A 21,515-nucleotide genomic window follows, 5' to 3' on the forward strand; every position below is an offset into this window, starting at 1 on the left:
GTAGGCCTACAGAAAATGCTTAGCTTTGCTTTGGCTTATATTTCAGTGTGCTGTTAAACTACAGAAGTGTTACAATGAAAGGTGAACTGTGACATTGGTTTGACCTAATGTGATTATTTTGTTTTAGACTTTTACAGTCATCAAAGTAATTCATGGATTATATACTTACACTTTGCAACTGAAGTATTTGCTTTTTTTCCACCAAGTTATGTTCAACTGTAGACTACACATTTCATTTAACCTATGTGTTTTGTTTATCTATTTGTATTGTATAAATTTCAACCCTTGTATGGTTTTATTGTGAAAGATAAAATGGCCCGGAAAGGAAAGGCAAAGTCCGCTGATCATTGGAGAGGGGGAGGTCCTAACACATGTAAATTATAAACCCAGCGTTTTATACATATCCGCGACAAAACAATTGCTTTCCCCATCGTCTCAGACACTTTTTCATGTTTTTGTAATGCTGTCCGACGTAATGGCGTCTTGTGACGACGTGCGGGAAAATGTGAAGGTAGGCCCACTTCAGATTTGTACAGTTTACATTGCATAATAGTGCACAGCCGAGTTTCAATACCTCACTGAATATTTTCCTGAAGTTGAAAATACTGATTCTTCAATCACAACAAATGCTTATACGATGTAGAAGAGGAAACACTTTTTTACTCATTTATTCATTATTCATGGCCATTATTTTAATTTGATATGTAATCTCTTTCAAATGTAGAGTTTCCAATGTTGAAGGCATGCAATGGTAGTGAGGAGGTGGTTTTTGTAACACTTGTTTCCATGTGAGACCTTGTAGTTGAATGGAAAAGCATGTGCAGAGGCAGTTGTTAACCATATATTGACTATTATGTGTGCAGAAGTACTATGGCAGCCGACTGGAGTCCTCTGGTGATCTGCAAACAAGTGCTGCCTCCTGCAGTCTGCCTTGCCGCCCACCGCCAAAGAGTGTCAGGGATGCACTGACCCTGGTTCACCCAGAGGTAACCAAAAAGTAAGCTGTGCACTCTTATCCCACATTTACTTTTACATCCTCTTAATTTAAGAAATGACAGATTTTTTTTTTTTTGGGATATTTCCCACGCATCATTTTTCACACATGCCACCCTGTGGTGTCATTGGTATGAGAGGAACAACAGGAATGGACTGTTTTGTAGCAATACTACTTGATTACTCAGCAATGGAAAGAGCACAAGACTCAGACAGGGCTCGTACACATCAAACACAAACACGCAGTCATCGACAGGTCAGGAAAAAAATCCAAACATGATCATGCCTCAGATTCACTGCCTCAGCTTACTCATTGGACCTCTCTGTAAACACATTAGAAAGCATACACATATCGCTAAAAGACTTTGTGAGCAACAGTGATTTAAAGTGTCATCGAGCAGAGGAACTGGCTTCCATCCTGGTCTTTACTCGTCTGTTGTCGTCCTTTAGAGCACACAGCCATCTCTCTGTATTTCTCATCACTGCACCGTGATTTTGTTGTTATGCACTGTTGTCGTTAACGACTCTTTTCTCCAGGTTCTTCGGCTGCGGCCTTCCCTTCCCGGCGAAGCTTGAGGGCTGCAGAGTCCTGGACCTCGGCAGCGGCTCTGGCAGAGACTGTTATGCCTTCAGTAAACTGGTTGGGCCGAGCGGACATGTGACAGGGATCGATATGACGGAGGAGCTGGTGATGACGCATGTTCACGCAACGTTTGACGCTAGATTTCTGTGCTTTCTACTCATCAAACTCGCATTTCTTTAGATCGCAGCATCCCGTCAGTACATTGAGTATCATCAGAAGAAGTTTGGCTATGAGAAGCCCAACATCACTTTTGTCCAGGGGTACATGGAGAAGCTCGGTGACGCTGGCATGCAGAGTGACTCAGTGGATGTTGTGTTGTAGGTTCAAAACATGGATGTGATTCTACATGGTCTGTTACAATAAGACAGCTTCGATTCATCGACAAACACTGTTTTTCCCTCTAATGTATCCAGATCCAACTGTGTGATCTGTTTGTGTCCTGATAAAAGAGCAGTGCTACAGCAAGCTTACAACATCCTGAAGGTTAGTCTGAAGAATTCCTACCAGCTGCGTTAACGTGTTAAAAAGGAAGATGTGAAGGGAACTCTCTGTTTATCTCATTTTACACAGGAGGGAGGTGAGCTGTACTTTAGTGACATGTATGCCAGCAAAGTCGTTCCTGATCACATGAAGGAAGATCCAGTCCTGTGGGGTAAAAATATCTTTACATTATCATCTAAAAGACATTGTAAAAGAGCAGAATCGGGAAATCAATACCCTCCCTGTGTGTGTGTGTGTCCTTTGATTTCTGGCCCAGGTGAAGGAATGGGTGGTTCTCTGTTTTGGCAGGATCTCATTTCGTTGGCACACGGCGTAGGTTTCAGCACTCCACATCTTGTTTCAGCCAGCCACATTGTGATCTACAACAGTGAGCTCAAAGCAAAAGCAGGTAACATGAAGGCAACATTTAGATTGCAAGAAAAGATCATTATCACTTTACAAAACGAGCCAGTTCTTTGTTTTTTCCAGGGGATGTCAGCTTTGCTTCGGGCACTTACCGGCTCTTTAAGCTGCCCAAAAGTCCAGTTGTGTCTGAGGCGAACGTGACCTATAAAGGAACTGTGGCAGATTTCCCAGATCAGCTAGACTTTGATTCCTCCCACTGTTTCAAGGTATAATAAAAGGCCAATCAGGCCGATATTAAAATATCTTTATCAATGTACACACAGGTTATTTATTAACCTGTGGCTTATTGATCCAGTAATGTATAATGTAAGTAAGATGTAGGTCTGTACATATATTTTTCAATCAAAACAAATGCTGCATATTCTTACTTAAATATAATTTGTTGTGTTGTTGGAAAGATTGCATCAATGTTTTCTTTTGTGCTATGCAGAAAGACGTGGCAGTGGCGGTGAACGGGGAGATGGCAGCAATCCTCCAGAGATCTCGTTTCTCCCCGGATTTCAAAATCCAGGTCTCGGATCAACCAGAGTCCGACTCAGAGTCAACACCACAGGTAGCTGATGTTTTGGGTTTACCTTAGCTGAAATGCTTTTGAAAAACAGATACCGACTGTATTCAGAAATAGAATAACGTTGACCCGTGTTTTGCATGCAAGAAGGTTGCCGATATTGACGTTTTACAAAAAGAAGCACCATTCAGAGCAACAATTTGTTACTGTCTCGTGTGAAAGGAACCATGAATTTTCTTAATTTGTTCCTCAGTCCTGCCACCTCAACCCATTTCTGCTGGCCGACAAACTGGGATCCTCAGTGAAGCAGTGCTCCAAAACAAGCAAATAAAGATGTCGCTGAATCCTGAGATTGTTCTGCAGATTTAGTAGAACTGAAATAAGATTGTAACACAGAATTAGTTGATTTTATAAGTCTATAACATTAGAGACTAATCATGTTCTGTGCTTATCACCTACGTCTTGTTATACTGTCAATTTGTCACGGTTTACTTGTTTTACAAAATAATGCTGTCAGTTATAAAATAAAAAGTCTCCAAATACTAAAATAACATTTTGTAGTAATTGTTTTAACTTTTGATTCTTCGACCTACTTGAGAAACGTCGAAGTAACGTGAACAAGTAAACGGTTCTGTGTACAAATGACTAACGAGAAATGTTCCACCAACACCTGAAGATGAAGATCATTACGTTGTGTCACGATCTCAGAAGCAACTTGGACAATCAAAGGTTATCTACTGATGAATAATGATTTATTATCATCAGTGTAACAAAATATTAAAGGAAAAACTGAGAACAGACAGAACACACATCCTCATACTGCAGCTGACAACAGTAAGTATGATTTGAACAATCTGATTTGTTTCATACCTGAGCTTAAGTTGTGCACCACAAAGCATAAGGTAAGATTACACATTCAAGATTACATTATTCATTTGGATTTCAATTTCAAGTTTTATGATAAAGCTGAAACATTAACATCTCTGCTATAAACATGTATGATTGATTCTATTAAAACAGAGGTATTGATAAAAGTAATACAAAAATAAAAAAAAGTTAATAATCAACATGTTTATCAATGCATTTGTTGAGCGCAACATTTTAACTGACATTTGTATTTTAAATTCTAAAAAGGTTACTCATAAATATATTGTAATTAAGTCATTTGTGTGTTTTCAGGAAGTTTTAAGTGGATGAAATAGTATGAAAAATACTATTACTCAATTATTGTTCTGATAAAACTATGACTATACTACAAATAAATTAAGCGTTTATGGAGTTCAAACATTGTTTGTATATATTTATGTTAGGTGGCTGATAATAATAATCACAGACTGACCATTTGGACGACCCACTTTTAGTGGACTCTGTAGTTACAACAAGAGAGGAACAAGCAACATGAAGGCGCCATCCTTCGTCACTGAGAGGTGTTTTCATACATCTGGTCACATCTGCAGCCAGCTCAAGTCTTCAGCTCTGAACAGGAGGAAGTGAGAAAAACACATTTAGCAAAGAGTAGTATCCAGGTTATGAGCTGTGATTTGAGATACGACACTATAGAACATAAAGTAACCAGATGATTTCGACCCCTGTGTAGTGTTTACATGACTGTGATGGCATCCAGGTTACCCACAAGTCTGTCATGGCTGTACCAACTGAGCTACAGTATAATAGTTAGCTCCTATAATAAATATTTTCATATTAATAGCGGATCAAATGTCTATGTGTAAAGTAAAAGGTGTCACTTGTACCCAACAACCCACAGAGACTTATTAACTTAAGCACTACAGATTCTTTTGGTTTTACATAGTGAACATAGTGCAGCATTAAGCAGCTAAAGAGACAGATAGTTGGTGGATAGCAAAACAGAGCTTAAAGGAGAGTGAATATTGGAATGATAATGTTGCTCCATATCTGCTGGATGAGTAAATAAGCAACATTTGCTCACAGGTTCTCCCCATCAACTTAAAACGTTGACCCGTTTACAGCTGGTTTCCGCTGCCCCCAAGTGGCCAAAATAAGAAAGACATTTCGTCCCTGATGACCTAACACAGCAGCAGAATTCATCCTCATTTCCTGCATTTAATGTGCGTACAGGATATAAAGACATAAGTTTGTGTAAAAGCAGGATGACACTCACTGAGCCTGTGCCTTTGTTATAATCTGGCCAGTCGCCATCAGCTCTGCAAGACGAGCCACAGCTGGGTCGAACATCAGGCTGGCCGCCGCCACCACCACCTTATCTCTGTTGAAGGACAAACGAAAGGCCTTCAGCACAAAGCAGACACTCGTAATCAGCTGCATCGGGAGTCATTCCACAGCTGCTCACTTGATGTAAAACGCCAGGAACTTCCTTTCTTCCACTTTGCCTTTGAATACGATTTCTGTGTGTCCTTCCCCATAGCCTAGAATGAGGAAATGAAAAGGGGGAAATGAGACCCGGTTAGGTTTTTTTTTTTATGGGTTTAAATATCCTAATATAAGGGCGATACTATCCTCAATAAATACTCTACCTGTGTATCGGATACTCTTCCCAACTAACACGGTCCAGAAGAAAGGAACAGACTCACATTTGGTTGGTTTCTTCAGCATGTTTAAGGCAGCTACTCTCCCTGAGGGTTAAATACACAAAACAATACATTCAAATCATTTCGGATTAAAATAAAAGATGTGTGACGCAGAAACAGAACTCAGACTCATCTGCAACACGCATCACAACTGGCTCTTTGAATCCATCAGTTACCTTGAGCTTGTGACATTTGCCAGTGACCCACGTTGACCCTTTGGTCTCCACGTATGGTCAGAGGGAAAGAGGTAACATCTCCAGCACTGAAGATATCTGGTACATTGGTCCTCATGAACTGTTGGAAAAGATAAAGGAGCAGGAGCCTGAACATTAAGCTCACAAAGACACCGTGTATTTATACGGCTGTTCGTTTCCGTCACCTGGACACACAAATATTAATGTTTGGCCAAAAATAAAAAAAGTTAAAAGTCAGAACATGTAAAGCCACGTTCATCCTTCATTAGTTATGTCATTATCACAGGGATGAAGGCTTTGTTAATTAGCCCGTTACCTTGTCAACAACCACGGCTTTCCTTGAATCCACTTCCAACTCGCTTCCTGACAAGAAGTCTGAATTGGGGATTACACCTAAAAACAGAGATCTTTGTGTTTAAACTGCATGTTTAAAACGGTCCCAAACTTGATTTGTGCAACTTAATAATGACAAAAATACCAATTCCAGCAATCACCACATCGGCCTCCAGGACGATGCCACTCTTCAGCACCACCCGCTTCACCTGGAAAAGGAGAGTCATTGATGGAGCTACAGTGAAATACACACTGGAGGTACACGCTAGGTTTGAAGCAGCACCGGTCCTGATTTACTGACATTGGGCTTTTGTACTGAAGACATTTTTACATGTCAGAGTGGTAAAAACACAGGTAATAGTAATATGCCTGGATTCCTTTGAGCTGCTTCAGTTCCAGGGTCCTGGTATTGTGCGTGCTGTCACGGCTTACTGGGACACTTGAACACAACAGAGCCATCGTTAATGTTATTCGATACAAAGTCAAACGCTAATGGAGTAAAAGTAGAGTCACCTCGCCGTTCTCCCCTTGGATCTCAGTGACTCCGTCATTCATGTAAAACGTTACGTTTTCTTCCTCCAACATCTTAAAAGAAGAAACCGTGTTTTAAACTTTTGTTCCATCTGATGAAATCCACATTCAGCGACAACAGTCTACCGTCATCGTTGCCTCTTACTTGCATGCTCATTTTGCCGATCTCCGGCCCCAGCGACCGCTCGTACGGGTATCCGGAAGTGCCAACCACGGCCACACTGGCAGCTTTGCTTGACAAGTAGGAGGCCACCTCCATACCTATTGCGTTAATGAGAAACACTTCAGCGGTCTGCAATGTCGGGTGTGACCGCATGTGTGGTGAAGCAGCCTTATCTTGCACCGTCGCATTTTTTACATGCACAATCCTAGTTTCACTCTGCTATGTCATGTAGAAACTGAACCTGGTGACCTATGAAGGAGGAACCGATCACAACAGCTTTCTGGCCCAGACCGGAGCTGTGAATGTCTTTGGCGTCTTCATATCTCTGCAGCAACTTCACTCCCTTCAGGTCCCAACCAGGACAGTCGAGCGGTCGCGCTCTGTGAACAAAATGAGGAACGTACCGCCATCACGCGGACATTTGCTCGTGAATGTTTCCATTGTCTTTTTTTGCGTTCAATAAGTCTCATGACACCCGAGTGTGACGACACAATCTACAAACGGCCTCTTGTTTGTGGAACGCTTGACGGACAGGATGATGACACTAACCTACAGCCGGTTGCGATAAGAAGCTGGTCGTAACGCTGCAAAGAGCCGTCACTCAACTTCACCGCCTTATCGGCCGGGTTCACCGACACCACCTGCAGCACAGAACACACTTCTTAACACCATCAAAAAGGAGGACCAGTTCTCCTCGACACACTGTAAATAAATTGCCTCTCGCCTCCTTCTGTGTCCACACTTCAACCCCGTGCTGCTGGTAGAAGTCACTTGGTCGGAGGAGAATGCTGCTGCTGTCCAGGTCCAACGCCTGAAAGAGGCAATGCGTGAATACAGGTTGTCGACAAACACCGACAGAAGAATCGACCTCCTCAAAAAGACAAATGATGCAGGAGGAATACCGGTTAACCTTTCCTCTCTGATCGAGGTCTCACCTTACTCAGTTTGGGCTTGTCAAATGGAGGCAGGGTGTCTTTGGTTACCATGATGATTCGACCTTGGTAGCAGTTCTGCCGCAGTGTTTCAGCACAAACAAGCGAGGCAGGGCCTGAAATCACAAAACTCATACTCAATGTGGAATTCTTCAGAGCTTATGGAAGCACTAGACCACCAAATTTACTTGAGCATAAGTCTTTTTTCAATCCTACTCGCAGGGATTTGTGTATTTATCATTAGTGTATCATGTATTACATCTAGTCCTTACCGCCTCCTACCAGCAGAGTAGTGTGTTCGATGTCTGGCGCCCCGCTGCACATCTCCTTCACGCGCTTCGTCAACTTCAGAGACTGAGGGACACAAACAAACAAGGGACAGTTTAAAAGTGTCTTTTAACACAAAATAAAAAAGGAAACATTGTGATCTTTTTTTAACTATTTCACTGGCCATCACTTACACTTTTGTTGATGGAAACATACACCTTGCCATCCTCAACTTTTACCTGTGAAATATTTTTTTTAAAAAGTGATTTTTTCATTTATCTGCAGCAGGCGACATGTTGACAACAAAAAGAGACAAAGTACTCTGAACAATAAATACATCTGGTAGCACAACTGCAAAATAAGAGAACTAGGGATAAGTCTAAATTCACACTTTTCTTGCAAAATGTTGATTAAAAACCATGAGCTCAACATGGAGTTTAATCTTAATGTGCATACATAATGACAGAAGGCATTAACTGTGTGGTAACAGCTGAGAAAATATTACTCTGTTTGGAAAATACATAATGTCTGTGGGACTAGCTGCAATCAAGACATTTAATCCGATCTCTCATCTGCAAGGGGGGGGGGGGGGGGATTTTGCAACTTCCCCGTCTTCTCCCTGCTAAATTACTTTTTTGGGTTTAAAAAGATAGCATTCAAGTGTAGTTTGCATATAATGTGGTACTTTTTGTACCAATTACATGGAAGTAATATTCAAGTAGATGATATCCAATGTGACAACATTTTAAGCTGGAAAGAACCTCTCTCCTGGATTAATTCATGTTAAAAGATCGTTGTAATTGCTATTTAATGTCGATCTCTCCCGTCATGCGTTACCGTATAACTAGGCAGACAGTCCAGACCTGGATACTCTTCGATATCTCCAGTTTTGACATTAAAGCAGGCACCGTGAAAGGGACATCTCACTCTGTCACCAACCAGCACTCCTGGTTTATTAGAGAACATGCAATTACTACTTCTCAAATTCAATGTGTTACGTATGGTTCTGTCCTGCTGTGAATGTTTGTGCTTGGGTGTGTGTGTATTCCGTGTCTTTTGACTTCTAGGTGCAGCTAACGAGTGATTGAGGGCACCTGGATGAGGATGTGGTTTACCTATACAAGCGCCTCCCTCGCTCTCTCTCATCTGCCTGACACCAGACCCTGGTCTGCAGTGGGATTTGCACACTACAGTTTACTTGTGTCCCGTAAATAAACTGGCAGCTGTGGTTGTTTTTTAACCTAACTTGGTGTTGTGTCCCTCCTATATGTTGAGACTCCCGAGTCGGTCGTAACAAATGCAAAACACTAAATAAAGTTATTGCTTCAGATATGGGTATATAGAGATAGAGAAGGGTTACCTTTGATGAGAGGGGCGTTGTAATGAGAACACCGGCTTCCAACAGCACTGTACTGACCCTGAGTGCGAACAAGCAACACCTTCTGGTCCCCCACAGTCACCTCCTTCATCCTTTGGAAACACAAAAGGTGGAAGAAGAGAAATAGTGAAGAAAAAGCTCCAGGAGGTCATGAAAGTGTTGCACTTCACTGACAGCAGTGGCTATGCCAACAAAAAAAAAAGTGATCTTTTTTTCCAGTTGTGACTTACTGTCCATCTTTCAGGTCCGCCTCCTGACATACCATCCCAGTCACCTCCTCCTGCTCCTCATCATGACCTGGTTCTTGGCACCGATTCATTCCTCCAAGACATGATGATGTACATATAATATATGTATTATATATATAATATATAATGAAAACCAGGGAACTGATGAGTTTTACTCAGTGCAGTTTATTTTGAAGGTTAGTTATGTCATTGATCTTTCTTTTCCACTCTACCAATAACATCAATTCCATGGATGAGCACCATGTGGCACTATAAACTCCTTTTGGGGTTTTTGTACAATATTTGTTTCCCTGTTGTTGAGCCTGTTTGCTGTATATTTTCTGAGTGCAAATAAGCTTAAATTCTTCTGTGCCTCTGTGTTGTGGTCGTGGAGCTTGTTTTGAAACTCGTATCTATTCCTTACCCAGCTACACAGTTTAAATATATTCTACTTTGAATCCCCATCACCGTATAGGGGTTGCACGTCTACTGCTAAACGTGTTAGGGTGGGTCATTAACAGTGAGAGTTAATGGCACCCGGCAGTCTGACAGGATGCGCATCCTGGGTCGGTATAGTGCAAACTGTCAGAACCGGGTTTTTTTACTTTTTACCTCACCTCATGTCAGACATTAATCACTGAAACGTAAAAACCTCCATGTAGCTGCGCTCACCTGGTTGACTTCTGCCGAAATCAACAGTCAGAAACGACGCGTCTGCCGATACAAACGGGTCACACGCAGTGAGGTTATTATAGCCGCAAAGAAACAAGCGTTCGTCGTTCAGGAGGAGCGACCGCAGGAGAACCACCAGCGCCCGCGACGTCACCGGTGGTTGGCCAGTCGGAATCACGTGCATGTGGCACGTGATTCCGACTGGCCAACCACCCGTCACGGAGGGATTCGATACACTATTCATAAATTATTGAGCATTGATTAGCCTTGCTTTGGAAAAATGTGCTGTTTCGACAACAATAGACAGGAAAAGAACAGAACAACGGGATCTGAGGGGCGGGCTGCTGTTAAAACTAACTTTAACCTGGTGGTGGCGCTGTGTCACCAAATATTAGAGCAATCATTCATGGCCACTTACAATGAATTAAACAAGTCAAATATGAATTATGTTTCAAGCTCCAGTTATAATAATAAACACTACTAATGTAACTCATCTAATGCGTTATTCTATGAAATAAACTACTATTCCCATAAATCCACGTTCGTGAAAGAGTGGCACAAGAATAAATCCTGAATCTGTTGATTCAGGATTGGATAACAGCCATACACAAACCTTGCCTTAAACAGCCTTCAATTTGGCAATATTTTGATCTGATTAAAGATTAAGTTAAAAAGATCTATTTGTATTATATCTTAAATGATTTAATATTTTCTATCATAATTTGTCCCATTTACCACCCATCTCCTCTGGTCACATCTGTGAGGGGGGTCATTACAGAGAAACACCACAAACACTCAATCACTGGAGAACCATTCCACAGACTTGTCCACGCCTTCTCTCTCTCTACACAACAAACGTGAAAGAAACACGTTTTTTTTTTTTTTTTTGAATGATCGGGATGTTCCGGTATGTTAACATTGATTTGTTCTCGGTGGTCGCAAAACAAGTAGCTCACAGTCCGTCTGGACCGCGCGGTCGAAGGCTCCGGGGTGCGCATCACGTTGCGGGACAATTGTGTCCTGAGAAGTCTTCACTTGTGTTCTATATCATATATATGTTCTATTTCAGCCATGGAGTTGAGTTCAGTGATCTTAACGACCGGGAGCTCCGTCGGATTTTTCAGACTCGTCAACACTGGGTTCCGAAAGCTGCCCATGCCTGAATCCGCCTGCAGGAATGCATGGAAGTGGAGAAACATCTCCACATCCATTGTGCACAGTTTCATCACTGCGATATGGGCAGTTGCGTGGTGAGTTAAAACCGCTTTATTCCGTTTGAATGAAATCATGATTCTGATTGAAAATGCATACTTTACGCATGTTTATCTCGCGAGCATGGCTTTTTGTTAATGGTTGCTGGCTTTTGGCGCCGGGGTTTGTTCAAAAAATGTTCGACCTTATTTGTTGCCATGCTGTTTGGCCAGATCCTCTTCCAATAACTCAGGATAGATTTAAATATATGATATAACCGATGAAGAAGCTTATGACTGGCACTGACTAAAGTATACTTTATTGTCACTCCCAAATAAAGCTCCTCAAACTGTAAAAAACACAACCTTTTTCAACCTATTTATCCGAACTCCTGTGTTCATCTTTGCAGCTTTTTCCTTCACCCACAGATGGCTGAAGATTTGATCGAAACCCACTCTGTGTTTTCTCACGCTTTGGTGTCGTTTTCTATCGGTGAGTAGCCTGCCAGCACTTCTACAGTGGTCATTTGTGAATTGTGCTCCGTGTTTTCCGAATGGGCTGGGTGCTGCCATCATAAGGGGACATTTGGAAGTGACACTATCCATCCTTTTATTTTTGATAACTGCCCTCGTGGTGGGAGGGCAGTTATAGGTCAAAGGGTTGCATGTAAACTATACATTAAACATAAACTACAGTATTTGCATAACTTGAAGCTGATGTGTAAAATAACACCAGTGCCACCCTGAATGCTCAATGAATTAGCTGTTGGAATGTTGATATGGTTCATCCTTTCTCAAGTCATACGGCTGTTCATTTTTTCTACAATTCACTGATATTGTTCATTTTTACTGTATTGTAGTATAATGGAAAATAAAAAAAGTTTACCAGGGTCTTTAAAATTTAAAAACATTCTCACTGGCATATATATCAATGAATTAGAGAGGGGCATTATTTATTATGGGGTGTGTTCTCGTGTGTACCCCCCACTTTAATTTGACTCTGACCACATTTACAAGTTCTCTCATCCTGTAGATTTATTCATTTTTTTCTACTAAAATGCATCTTGGAATCCACAATGTAGGCTCCATGGACTTTTACCATCTACTCTCTGTAAACCAAATTAGAGACTTGCATGGATTAGATTTACCGGTAGCTTGATATCATTACGATTTCTCAAACCTAAATGCCTTCTTAAAATATCAACTCATCCTGTTTTCATTGATCCTGAAAGTGTTCTTGAAGCAACTTCTGTCACATGAGCCATCTTAAATCCACACATTTTATTGGATTTGTGCTGGTCAACAAGCGCATCCAAGGATTCCCATGATGTTTGACATTCCTTCAAGCTGGCAAAGCGAGGGCCAGCGTCGGTATGTGAAGATCAATGGAGGGCATTATTATCAGTCCTAGGCACCAGGCGTAACCCCGTACAGTCATGTGGCATCACCAGGACAGTAAGCGCGCAGAAAGAGTCAGTCGATTTATGCGAGCCGTGCACGTCAGATGCCAGCGGAAACAGAGAGGGGAGTCATTCACTCAAAAACACTTCTCCAGGGCGCTCCCACTGGAGATGTGGTGGGATTCTGAGGCCTCGGCGAGCTGGAGTGAGGAGTTTTGTTCTCCAGATTTGTGCATTCAGCACGGCTCGCTGTGATACCACGCTGCAAACCTCGCAGTGGCATGACGCTAATTATTCTCCACTTTTTGAATGGAGACCTTGTGCAATGCCTCGAAACAATGTCTGTCAGTGATAACGATGGTTATCGGCCCGTGGGTGCGATACCTTCAACACTCCCCATGTTGCTATGTTTGACCAATTTAAAGAATAATCCTCACTCGCTGTGGTGTTTCATCCATAGAATAGAGAAGTAAATTACCTCTTAATACAGTTAAAAAAGAGACACACTAAGTGAAGTTTAAACAGACTGTAGAAAGAAAAAGCCACAGTGAAAAGATGTTTACGTGCCTTAGTAACGTGGCCAGGATCAGACTAAGCCAGATGTTTGAATCAGGTTTCTTTGACTTCTAACAGAGACGTAACTATGTTCTGTCAGCCTGAAACCCGGGTTGTTTGACTAACTGGTTTGATGTAAACATACCAATGAATGTCACTTCTCAGGGACTTGAGTGTATCACTTTGGAGGATTTAAAAAAAAAAAACACAAAAACTTCTTCCTGCTCAAACATTAGTTGGTAGTCGGTGGAAAGTCAAGTCAGTTTAATTTGTTCTCAGGGCAGACATTGGCCATGCAACGTAAAGAGTAATACTCCATTTTCCCCCTCCATGTCACTCAGTCACTTCGTTCTACCTGTATGTTTTTAATACAGATGTGTCAGCACTGAATGACTCATTATAAAAACACAAGACAAAGAAAAGGGATGTCTGTTAACTGCCCTTTTTTTGTTACTGAGTCGCACGCAGCTCCAATTGGCTGTTTGTGGCTGAACTCGACGAAAGCTCTTGTTGAAAAGACCCCTTGGCGTGGAGTCCCCCCCCGCCCCCCCTGTCCATTGTCAATGACCTTATGAAATTATATGAACCAGATGATGCAAATGAAATCTTTTGATAGTGATTGATTGATGATTTGCTCAGAACAAACACGTCGCCATATTGGGTCCTCCGTGTCACTTTTCCAACACAATGAGGTTAATTCCAGTCCCACCAAAGCCCCCAGCTCCCTCGCAGCCCTTCATCCTCAACACTTCATTATTTCTCCAGCATTTTGAATAGCTGTCACCATGTCTCCAAGACGCATCTTGCTTGCCGTCGCTGTCGTCATGGAAGCAGCCCCCCCCCCCAAAAAGAAACCATTTCATACGCTCGACGCTTCTCTTGCCAAATAGCTTTGTCCTGCTTTGGTTGATTGAATTGCTGAACCTAAAGATGTCGTTCACATTGGCTGAATGCTCTCTATCCTCACAGGTTACTTCATCTATGACTTCCTTGACATGTTGGAGAACCAGAATCTGACTCAGGCCTGGGAGCTTCTCTTCCATCACATTGTGGTAGGTCCTTCAAGCAGTACGGTCCCAGTTACTAATAAGCTTTGTTCCAAAGATGTTGCACTCCCAGTAGACTAGATCTAACTCTTCAGAAATAGGTAGAAATCCTCTTTACCTATGAATCCATTTCACAGTATGTCAATGTACAGATAAATCAAGCGGGACAACCCCAGCACACCTTTCAGAAGCACAGACATAGGACAGACATTCCAGACTTTCTTGTCTGGTGACAAAGGAGAGCACAAGTGACAAAAGAACAAAGAGACAATCACTCCTGTGTGACAGACCCTTCCCCCTTGCCAAGCATTCAGCCTACTTCAAGAAAGTAGAAAGGAAGCACCATTCAGATCAGTTAACCCTTCCCTTATTCCTGCGTTTCAACCCTATGGAAAATAACCTCAAGTGGAAGTATAGATCTACATCCTGACTGCATATTTTCTCTCTCTACTTGTGACTGCGTGACCTACAGCCAACACCGCGTTGCTGTGGTGCGTTGCTTTCTGTTGCCAAGTTCTCGTCTTGTTATTGTATCACTCACCGCGCAAGAGCTCTTTATTTGGCAGGATTGGAGTGGATTTGCAGTGTGCAGAAGCCACAATTTATGTGTGTGTTTGGTTGTTAATGCAGACATGTTTTTAAAAATCAAAGTGTGTGGAAATAATTCTTTGGAGAAGTCAGAAATTAGGCCTATGAGGACGTGGCTCAACGCGTTCCAGTAACAGATTTATAGAAGGAAATCCTTAAAAACCTTGCTTAATATGGCCGTATACTTTATGTGTGAATATGTGCATACAGTATATACAAATGTAAACATACACTTTGATATAGAGACATATTCTGTCCTGATAAATATCACTTTAAAGGAACAGTGTGCCGGACTGTCAGGTTGCACATTGCAAACCAATTAAATACCCCATCGCTCACCCCTTCCTTTCCCAAGTGTGTAGAGAACTACGGTGGCCTTCAGGGAACGTAACAAGACGGACTCCGTGGAACACAGTCCCTATATGTAGATATGAAGGGCTCATTCTAAGCTAACAAAAACACAAATATTCTTAGTTTAAGGTGGTCATACACCAACAAAAACAAATATTATATTCCATGTCCGCCAATAAATCTCCATAAACCTACGTACTGGTCCCTTTAAGAGTAACGTCTTGACATTTCAAGTGTACTCTGGGAAATATTTGTCCCGCACATTTACATACAAAACAACTCTCTAATGTCAGTTGGAACTTTTCAGTAACTCTCTCACACAAACACACTGAGGTTCTTTTACACAAGCATGGAGGCTGAAAATGTGCCAGGAAACTGGCAAACGTTTTTCTCAAATGGCCCACATTTCTACAGGTTTAGGTCGTCTGATGGCAGCGCGATAAGCTCTGGGAATTCCTTGCAGACACACAGCATAACAACCGCCATAACAGACCAGATGCAGTATTTGCGCATAAACACATAACACACATGTTAGAAAATAGTGAACATTTGAAAGAGTTTCCCGTGTTGGTTGCTGGAGAGTCACTGTTTCATCGTGTGCCGTCATCGAGCCTTAGTGCAGAACCTGAGGTAGATTTGCCCAAAAGTATAATTTCACTGAATGCACAAACAGTGTACAAAATACAAATGTTACAAATAATAATAATAAGTAATTTAAAAATACTAATAATGCAACCTTGAATTTCTTAAATCCTTCTTTCTAAACAGTTATATTTTAAAAGCACTTCTACAGACAAAATAACACTTTTTAGCATTTTGTTTTATTATACCAGTTTTTACAAAAGAAACTGTAGAAATGAATTAGAACTGCTAAGATATAATGATGTTCAAGTGTAGTATACGTATACTATATCTTTAGGAGTATACTTTTTATTTTACATATTTAATCGTCTCAATCTAAAACCTATGTTCCCTGTAATGGCTTTATACACCTGTTGACAGTACTCACACCTTGTTATTCCAGTTCAAGCTATACCGGTAGTTAAAACCTGAATACTAACTTTGGTGGAATGTGATGATGGACGCTCTTCTCCATGTGTCAGAGTGCTGACGGTCACATATCTTAAATGTTTGTGGTTTGTTTTCTCCTCAGGTTTGTAGTTTCTGCAAGGCAAAGTAGGTGATACGACAGATGATAATTAACAATTACTTCACAACTATGGGTGTGAGCTTTCATAAGCATCTATGTCTTGCATGTGTGCAGTTATTAAAAACATGCACACACACACACAAACCGGTATAGACTGTGAAGCTTCAGTGAACCTCCGGGGTTAATGACATCCATCACCCTCCAAACCACCGTCTGTCTTTTTTACTTTCATCATTTAACGCTTACTTTCACAGTAAAATAAAAACATGCTGCACTGGTACTAAACTTGAAATTCTACTTTGACAGCTGGAGAAACATCCGTGTAAGAAATGCACGGATGTGTGTGTGAAACCAATACCTGCAAATGTTTAGCCTCAGGGTGAGAGAGAAGGTAGAGGCTGAACAGGTGTTATCGCATCAGGCTAATGACTCCTGGAAATCCTGCAGACAGAGAGGGAGGGACCACACCACATACTGACTGAAGGTGGAGTGACGCTTGTGCAAGACACATAAGTTGTATGTACATGTGTAAAAAAACAACGTGTACCCATGTGCATGTTCGCTGATGCTCAGCATGTCAAAACATTACTACACGGTTCACTGATTAGATCTTTGAGTCTCATGATCGTAGGCTTCTGAGCAGTTTCCCCTCAACTTTAGATTTCATGTGCAGATTGAAAACAATACGTTTGCTACATGATTTCACAAGATGTGTGCAGAATACTTGAACAAGCAAGTCACACAAAACAATTCTTGTCAATGAAAACCGTAAGGACAAGATGGCTTTTTTTACTTAGCTTATTGATACCAGGCTGCGTCAGACTGTTTACGAATTATAATTTAGGTGTCGCGATTCAAAGTTAATTCTTCAGCTCGCAACAAGGTCCTTGAGCTGTTCTGGAGCTCTCGATCGTGTTGGTCTTCCTCAGAAGATGAAGTTTGCCCATTTGTCAAGATATTCAGATGTCCATTTTTTCTGAGCATTTTAATAACTTCAATGTTTGTTAAAGAGTTGCATTGAAAGTTTATTCTTGAAGTTGGCAAAACGATATGAACACAAACAAAAATGATGGTGCTTTCAATCACATCATACAGTCTTCTTCGAATGTAGGCGCTATACGTTGTATTTTGTAGTTTAAAACTACTCCTGTGCTACAAAACTTTTAAAAATAAATAAAGCTTGTAATGTAATTTAAAATGAACTGAGAATAGATTGAATGTATCTGAAGTAGTAGCACCAATGTATCTGCATGAATATCTTGCCATTGTAGTTTAGACCCTGCCGGTAGCCACATGTGCGATGAGACAGGTCTCTGCCTGTCCACTAGAGTTTCTAGTTGCTCATCCATGCTTACAGACAGGATTTAGTTTGTCTGCTTGGCTGCTGAGCCTCATGCCGTCATATTCCCCCGATGATGACCTGGTGTGGTGAGATCAAGTGGTCCACATAACCTTTTTATGGTTCATCACTTGTTCTTTTACTGATGGTAGATTTGAAAAAAGGTAATGTGAATGTGTTTGTGACAAATGGCTGCAGCTTTATTGTGTGTTATATAGCGTGACCCTGTTAGCCTGCGTGCTGTCAGTGTTTACTCGGTAACGAGTAAATGGAGAAGAAACACCATAAAACAGAGATTACCGCCATCAAACTAGATGTGTAGGAGGAACAAAGAAAATCCTGTTTTTTAAATTAAGAAAAGCCAAGAAGTGTTTTTTTCAGATAGCAATGGGGCCTGAGGACAGAGGTTTCTGTGTGAATGGCCAGACTTGACCGGGACCCCGTGTTGGATCTGTGCGCCCCCCCCCCAAAAAACATTTTGATGACAGTTTTAATTGTTGATTGTTTTTGGAGGAGTGTGAGCAGTGCCCTCACGGTGAAGTTAACTAGAAATGCAGCCACGACTATGTGAACTTGCAGGAATTGAAACGTGTCCAGTTTCGAACACGTTTTGAACTCAACATTTTTGAGCTCAGGACACACAACATCTGTTGCTTGTCTGGCCGTCCAGGGAGAGCGATCTATGAAGGCAAATCACTGTCAAAATCCGAGAGCGCAAATGAGATCCATGCGCGCGCGAAAATCAAACAGCCCCGCGCATTTTACTTTGACGAGCGCTTTTACGTCACTCCGAGAGCAGAATTCACTGTCGCGCGAGCAGAACCCGCTCGCTCGCGAAGCTTAAACCCGCTCGCTCGCGAGTCTTTTTCCCGCTCCATTGTATCTCTACATCTAATTGGTTACAATCCTCGTCTTTTACTCGTCACTTACTGTGAAAAAGAAAAACTACTCGCGAGCGAGCAGGAAAAAGACTCGCGAGCGAGCGGGTTAAAGTTTCGCTAGCGAGCGGGTTTAAGTTCCGCGAGCGACTAGTTTTTGGCGACTTTAGGCCAATTTGTGATTGAGGTTACATAGACAAAATAGGCTTCACTAACTTGATTTTAGCGGTCCCTGTGGACGAAAGCGGTCGTGTTTCTGAGCACCAGAGTCCCTTTCAGAAAACCTCTCATTTTACTGCAGCAGGGTCCTGGTTCTCCCGTGACTCCCTTCCCGAATTAAATATATACCTTCTCGCTGAATGTCTCATTTACTTATGCAGTCAAATAGAGGAATCAGTATTAAATTGAGACTGTTTCATAAGCAGTTAAAATGTCCTCACAGTAACTTTCATGTAAGAGTCAATGAGGGCCAGTGTGCTGCTGTGTTTCCTCACGTGTCTTGTTGCCGAACCCACGACAGATGCTTCTCCAACTGAGCCCTGAGGATTTGTTGAGTTGCCTGTGTTGAGCTGGTTTTCAGCGGTGTTGCTGCCATCTTGTGGGGATGTTTTGTAAGTTGGTTACGACACAAACTTTCATAAGAACTGCTCAGCAGACATGAGTCATGGGGGTGGCTGGTGACCTTCCACATGGTTATTAAGTAAAATACTGCCTGAAGTGAAAAAAAGGGCGTTTAGACGTCAGCACTGAGAAAGAGTTGAAATATGGGAAATTAATCTAATCTGAGAGTTATGAAATATTTCCTCTTAAAACCACAGCTTTCACTAAATGTAAAGCAATCCTCTTGATTTAAATGTATTCGATTAGATTGTCACTTTATCCACTCACTGCCTGAAGATAGACATGATCCTCTTATATTACAACCAACAACATCGCTTATATTAATGTACATTTATATATTTATTGTTAAAACCGCGGCGTATCATGCTCTGTCGTGATGTCCTGGAAGAGCAATCCACACAGCACTTTTATTATTACGGCCACTTGGTCATTTTACGGCTTTAAGATGCATACTTGCCGTGTGTTGTTTTGTCTTATATGCCAGTGACAAAGACAAATTTCCATTTTATGCTAATCTAACAGACAATAATGTAATCTGAAGTCTTAAAGTTTAAATAGTTTTGTGCTTTTTCCTCCAAGGTTAACAAAAATGCATTTTGACTTTTGAATCATTGGAAGCGTGTAGGAAAATATGAGTTCACACTTCAAAACCACAGATCAGTGCATCTCTGCATTTTTACTGTGGTATAGGTGATAGCCTCTGAAAATACTGTATTTGTATTCTCTCTGCCACATCCATTGTAACCTTCCTCTTCCTCGTCCTCTCTCTCCCACCGTCTTCCTCCGCAGGTGATCGCCTGTTTCGGCTTCTCCGTGATGTCTTCCCGCTACATTGGCTTTGCCGCGGTGGCCCTGCTGGTGGAGATCAACTCCGTGTTCCTCCACCTCAGGCAAATGCTGCGTATGGCCAACAATGCGGCGGGCACGCTGTACCGGGTCAACAGCATCATCAACCTGGGCACATACGTGGTGTTTCGCGTCAACACGCTGGCCTGGATGAACCGCTGGCTGGTGCTCAACAGGGACAACGTGCCCCTCCTGGCCTACACGCTGGGCAGCGTGGGAATGGCCATCATGACGTGCATGAATATTGTCCTGTTTTGTCGGCTACTATGGAGCGACTTCTTGAAGAGCGGCGCCCGGGAGACCGAGAAGGAGATGTAAAGATGAGGGGAGGAAGGGACACAAGAAGGATTATAATCTATAAACGCACTCGTTACTTTATTTAAACTTCAGTTTTGGTACTGTTTTTTTTTTTTTTTTTGTGTGTGTGTGTGTGATATGCTCTCATGCTGGCAGATGAATGGATCTTTTTTATCTCACATACTGTACAGGTACGCCGTACAACTTGTAATCAAATGGCCTTGCGTGAAACACAGATCACCCACAGCCGTAATGTTAAAAGCTACATTCCGGTGTCGTTTTAACTTTACGTATGTGTGTGTGTGTGTGTGTTCCAATAATCCTGAAGTGCCACCAGTGGCTCACTGATGGTAGGGTGTAGGATTCCTTATGTGAACAATGAAAGGTCTTGTAAAACAACACCAATAGCCTTATTTCCCACGAGATGTGTTTCAGCTAAATCTGTTCTTCACAGTAAGTGAAGACGCTCATAAAACAAACTCACGAACTCATATTTCCAAAGAAAACATAGGAAACAATTACAAATTTCTCAAGAATAATGTTTTTATTTACCGTATTGTATCGTAAATTGTCGTATCCAAACCCTCTTGTTCAACACTGCAAAGGTGAATAGATCTTCTTCTTTTTTTCCTCCAACAAATCTCCTTAACTGAAAACCGTCTGCTACCTCAGAAAGCTTCATTTCCTCACTCTTACACAAGCTTTACTGTCAGTGTTTGGCAGGTTCTTTATTAAAAGAGCAGCAAATAAAACCACATTTAAAAAATACCAATCCTTACTGAAGGAGAGAATAAGCTGATGGGTGAATACTTTGAAGTGGCATCTAAATAAAACAGATCAGATTTGATGACACAATGCAGAGCAGCTTGATGTTAGCGAAACAACGTCATGTTTGCCAAATGTATTTAAAACATCGAGGATGAAGAATTTAGAAATATTAGTCATAGCAGACTGTATATGCATTATAAAGATACAGTATAACCGTAATCCTGAAAACAAC

At 41.7% G+C, this 21,515-nt stretch overlaps 3 protein-coding genes across 3 annotated transcripts; 2 read left to right on the forward strand and 1 right to left on the reverse strand.

Moving 5' to 3' along the window:
- The first annotated feature begins 399 nt into the window (after positions 1–399).
- LOC306780175 (arsenite methyltransferase) lies at positions 400–3,497 on the forward strand. The gene is made up of 10 exons (XM_079272432.1): positions 400–511; positions 864–997; positions 1,531–1,681; positions 1,757–1,893; positions 1,990–2,059; positions 2,147–2,228; positions 2,334–2,465; positions 2,546–2,688; positions 2,913–3,035; positions 3,244–3,497. Exons 1-10 carry the CDS (start codon positions 461–463, stop codon positions 3,319–3,321), a joined length of 1,101 nt encoding a protein of 366 aa, XP_079128558.1. The 5' UTR covers positions 400–460; the 3' UTR covers positions 3,322–3,497.
- Positions 3,498–3,783: 286 nt separating this feature from the next.
- Positions 3,784–10,365, reverse strand: aifm4 (apoptosis inducing factor mitochondria associated 4). Its single transcript, XM_079271980.1, has 19 exons — positions 10,255–10,365; positions 9,586–9,676; positions 9,338–9,447; positions 8,815–8,924; positions 8,172–8,216; positions 7,983–8,064; positions 7,714–7,826; positions 7,503–7,589; positions 7,328–7,419; positions 7,028–7,158; positions 6,761–6,876; positions 6,598–6,669; positions 6,230–6,293; positions 6,068–6,144; positions 5,734–5,851; positions 5,504–5,602; positions 5,320–5,395; positions 5,131–5,235; positions 3,784–4,466 (listed from the first exon to the last, which is right to left on the reverse strand). Exons 2-19 carry the CDS (start codon positions 9,672–9,674, stop codon positions 4,436–4,438), a joined length of 1,617 nt encoding a protein of 538 aa, XP_079128106.1. The 5' UTR covers positions 9,675–9,676; positions 10,255–10,365; the 3' UTR covers positions 3,784–4,435.
- Positions 10,366–11,325: 960 nt separating this feature from the next.
- tlcd2 (TLC domain containing 2) lies at positions 11,326–20,536 on the forward strand (the record flags this gene model as incomplete). The annotated part of the gene is made up of 4 exons (XM_079271802.1): positions 11,326–11,504; positions 11,855–11,937; positions 14,369–14,451; positions 20,162–20,536. 4 exons carry the CDS (start codon positions 11,326–11,328, stop codon positions 20,534–20,536), a joined length of 720 nt encoding a protein of 239 aa, XP_079127928.1.
- Between the last annotated feature and the right edge of the window lie 979 nt (positions 20,537–21,515).

This window comes from Melanostigma gelatinosum (genome assembly GCF_949748355.1).
Source record: "Melanostigma gelatinosum genome assembly, chromosome: 7".
NCBI lineage: Eukaryota > Metazoa > Chordata > Actinopteri > Perciformes > Zoarcidae > Melanostigma > Melanostigma gelatinosum.

Coding starts and splice junctions, on each gene's coding strand:
- aifm4 (XM_079271980.1), bottom strand. CDS start 9,674: ATGAATCGGTGCCAAGAACCAGGTCATGATGAGGAGCAGGAGGAGGTG. Junction 8,217..8,814: donor ACTGTCTGCCTAGTTATACG/GTAACGCATGAC, acceptor AATATTTCACAG/GTAAAAGTTGAGGATGGCAA. Junction 7,159..7,327: donor CTTATCGCAACCGGCTGTAG/GTTAGTGTCATC, acceptor TTTTGTTCACAG/AGCGCGACCGCTCGACTGTC.
- LOC306780175 (XM_079272432.1), top strand. CDS start 461: ATGCTGTCCGACGTAATGGCGTCTTGTGACGACGTGCGGGAAAATGTG. Junction 1,682..1,756: donor TCGATATGACGGAGGAGCTG/GTGATGACGCAT, acceptor GCATTTCTTTAG/ATCGCAGCATCCCGTCAGTA. Junction 2,229..2,333: donor GGAAGATCCAGTCCTGTGGG/GTAAAAATATCT, acceptor TTTCTGGCCCAG/GTGAAGGAATGGGTGGTTCT.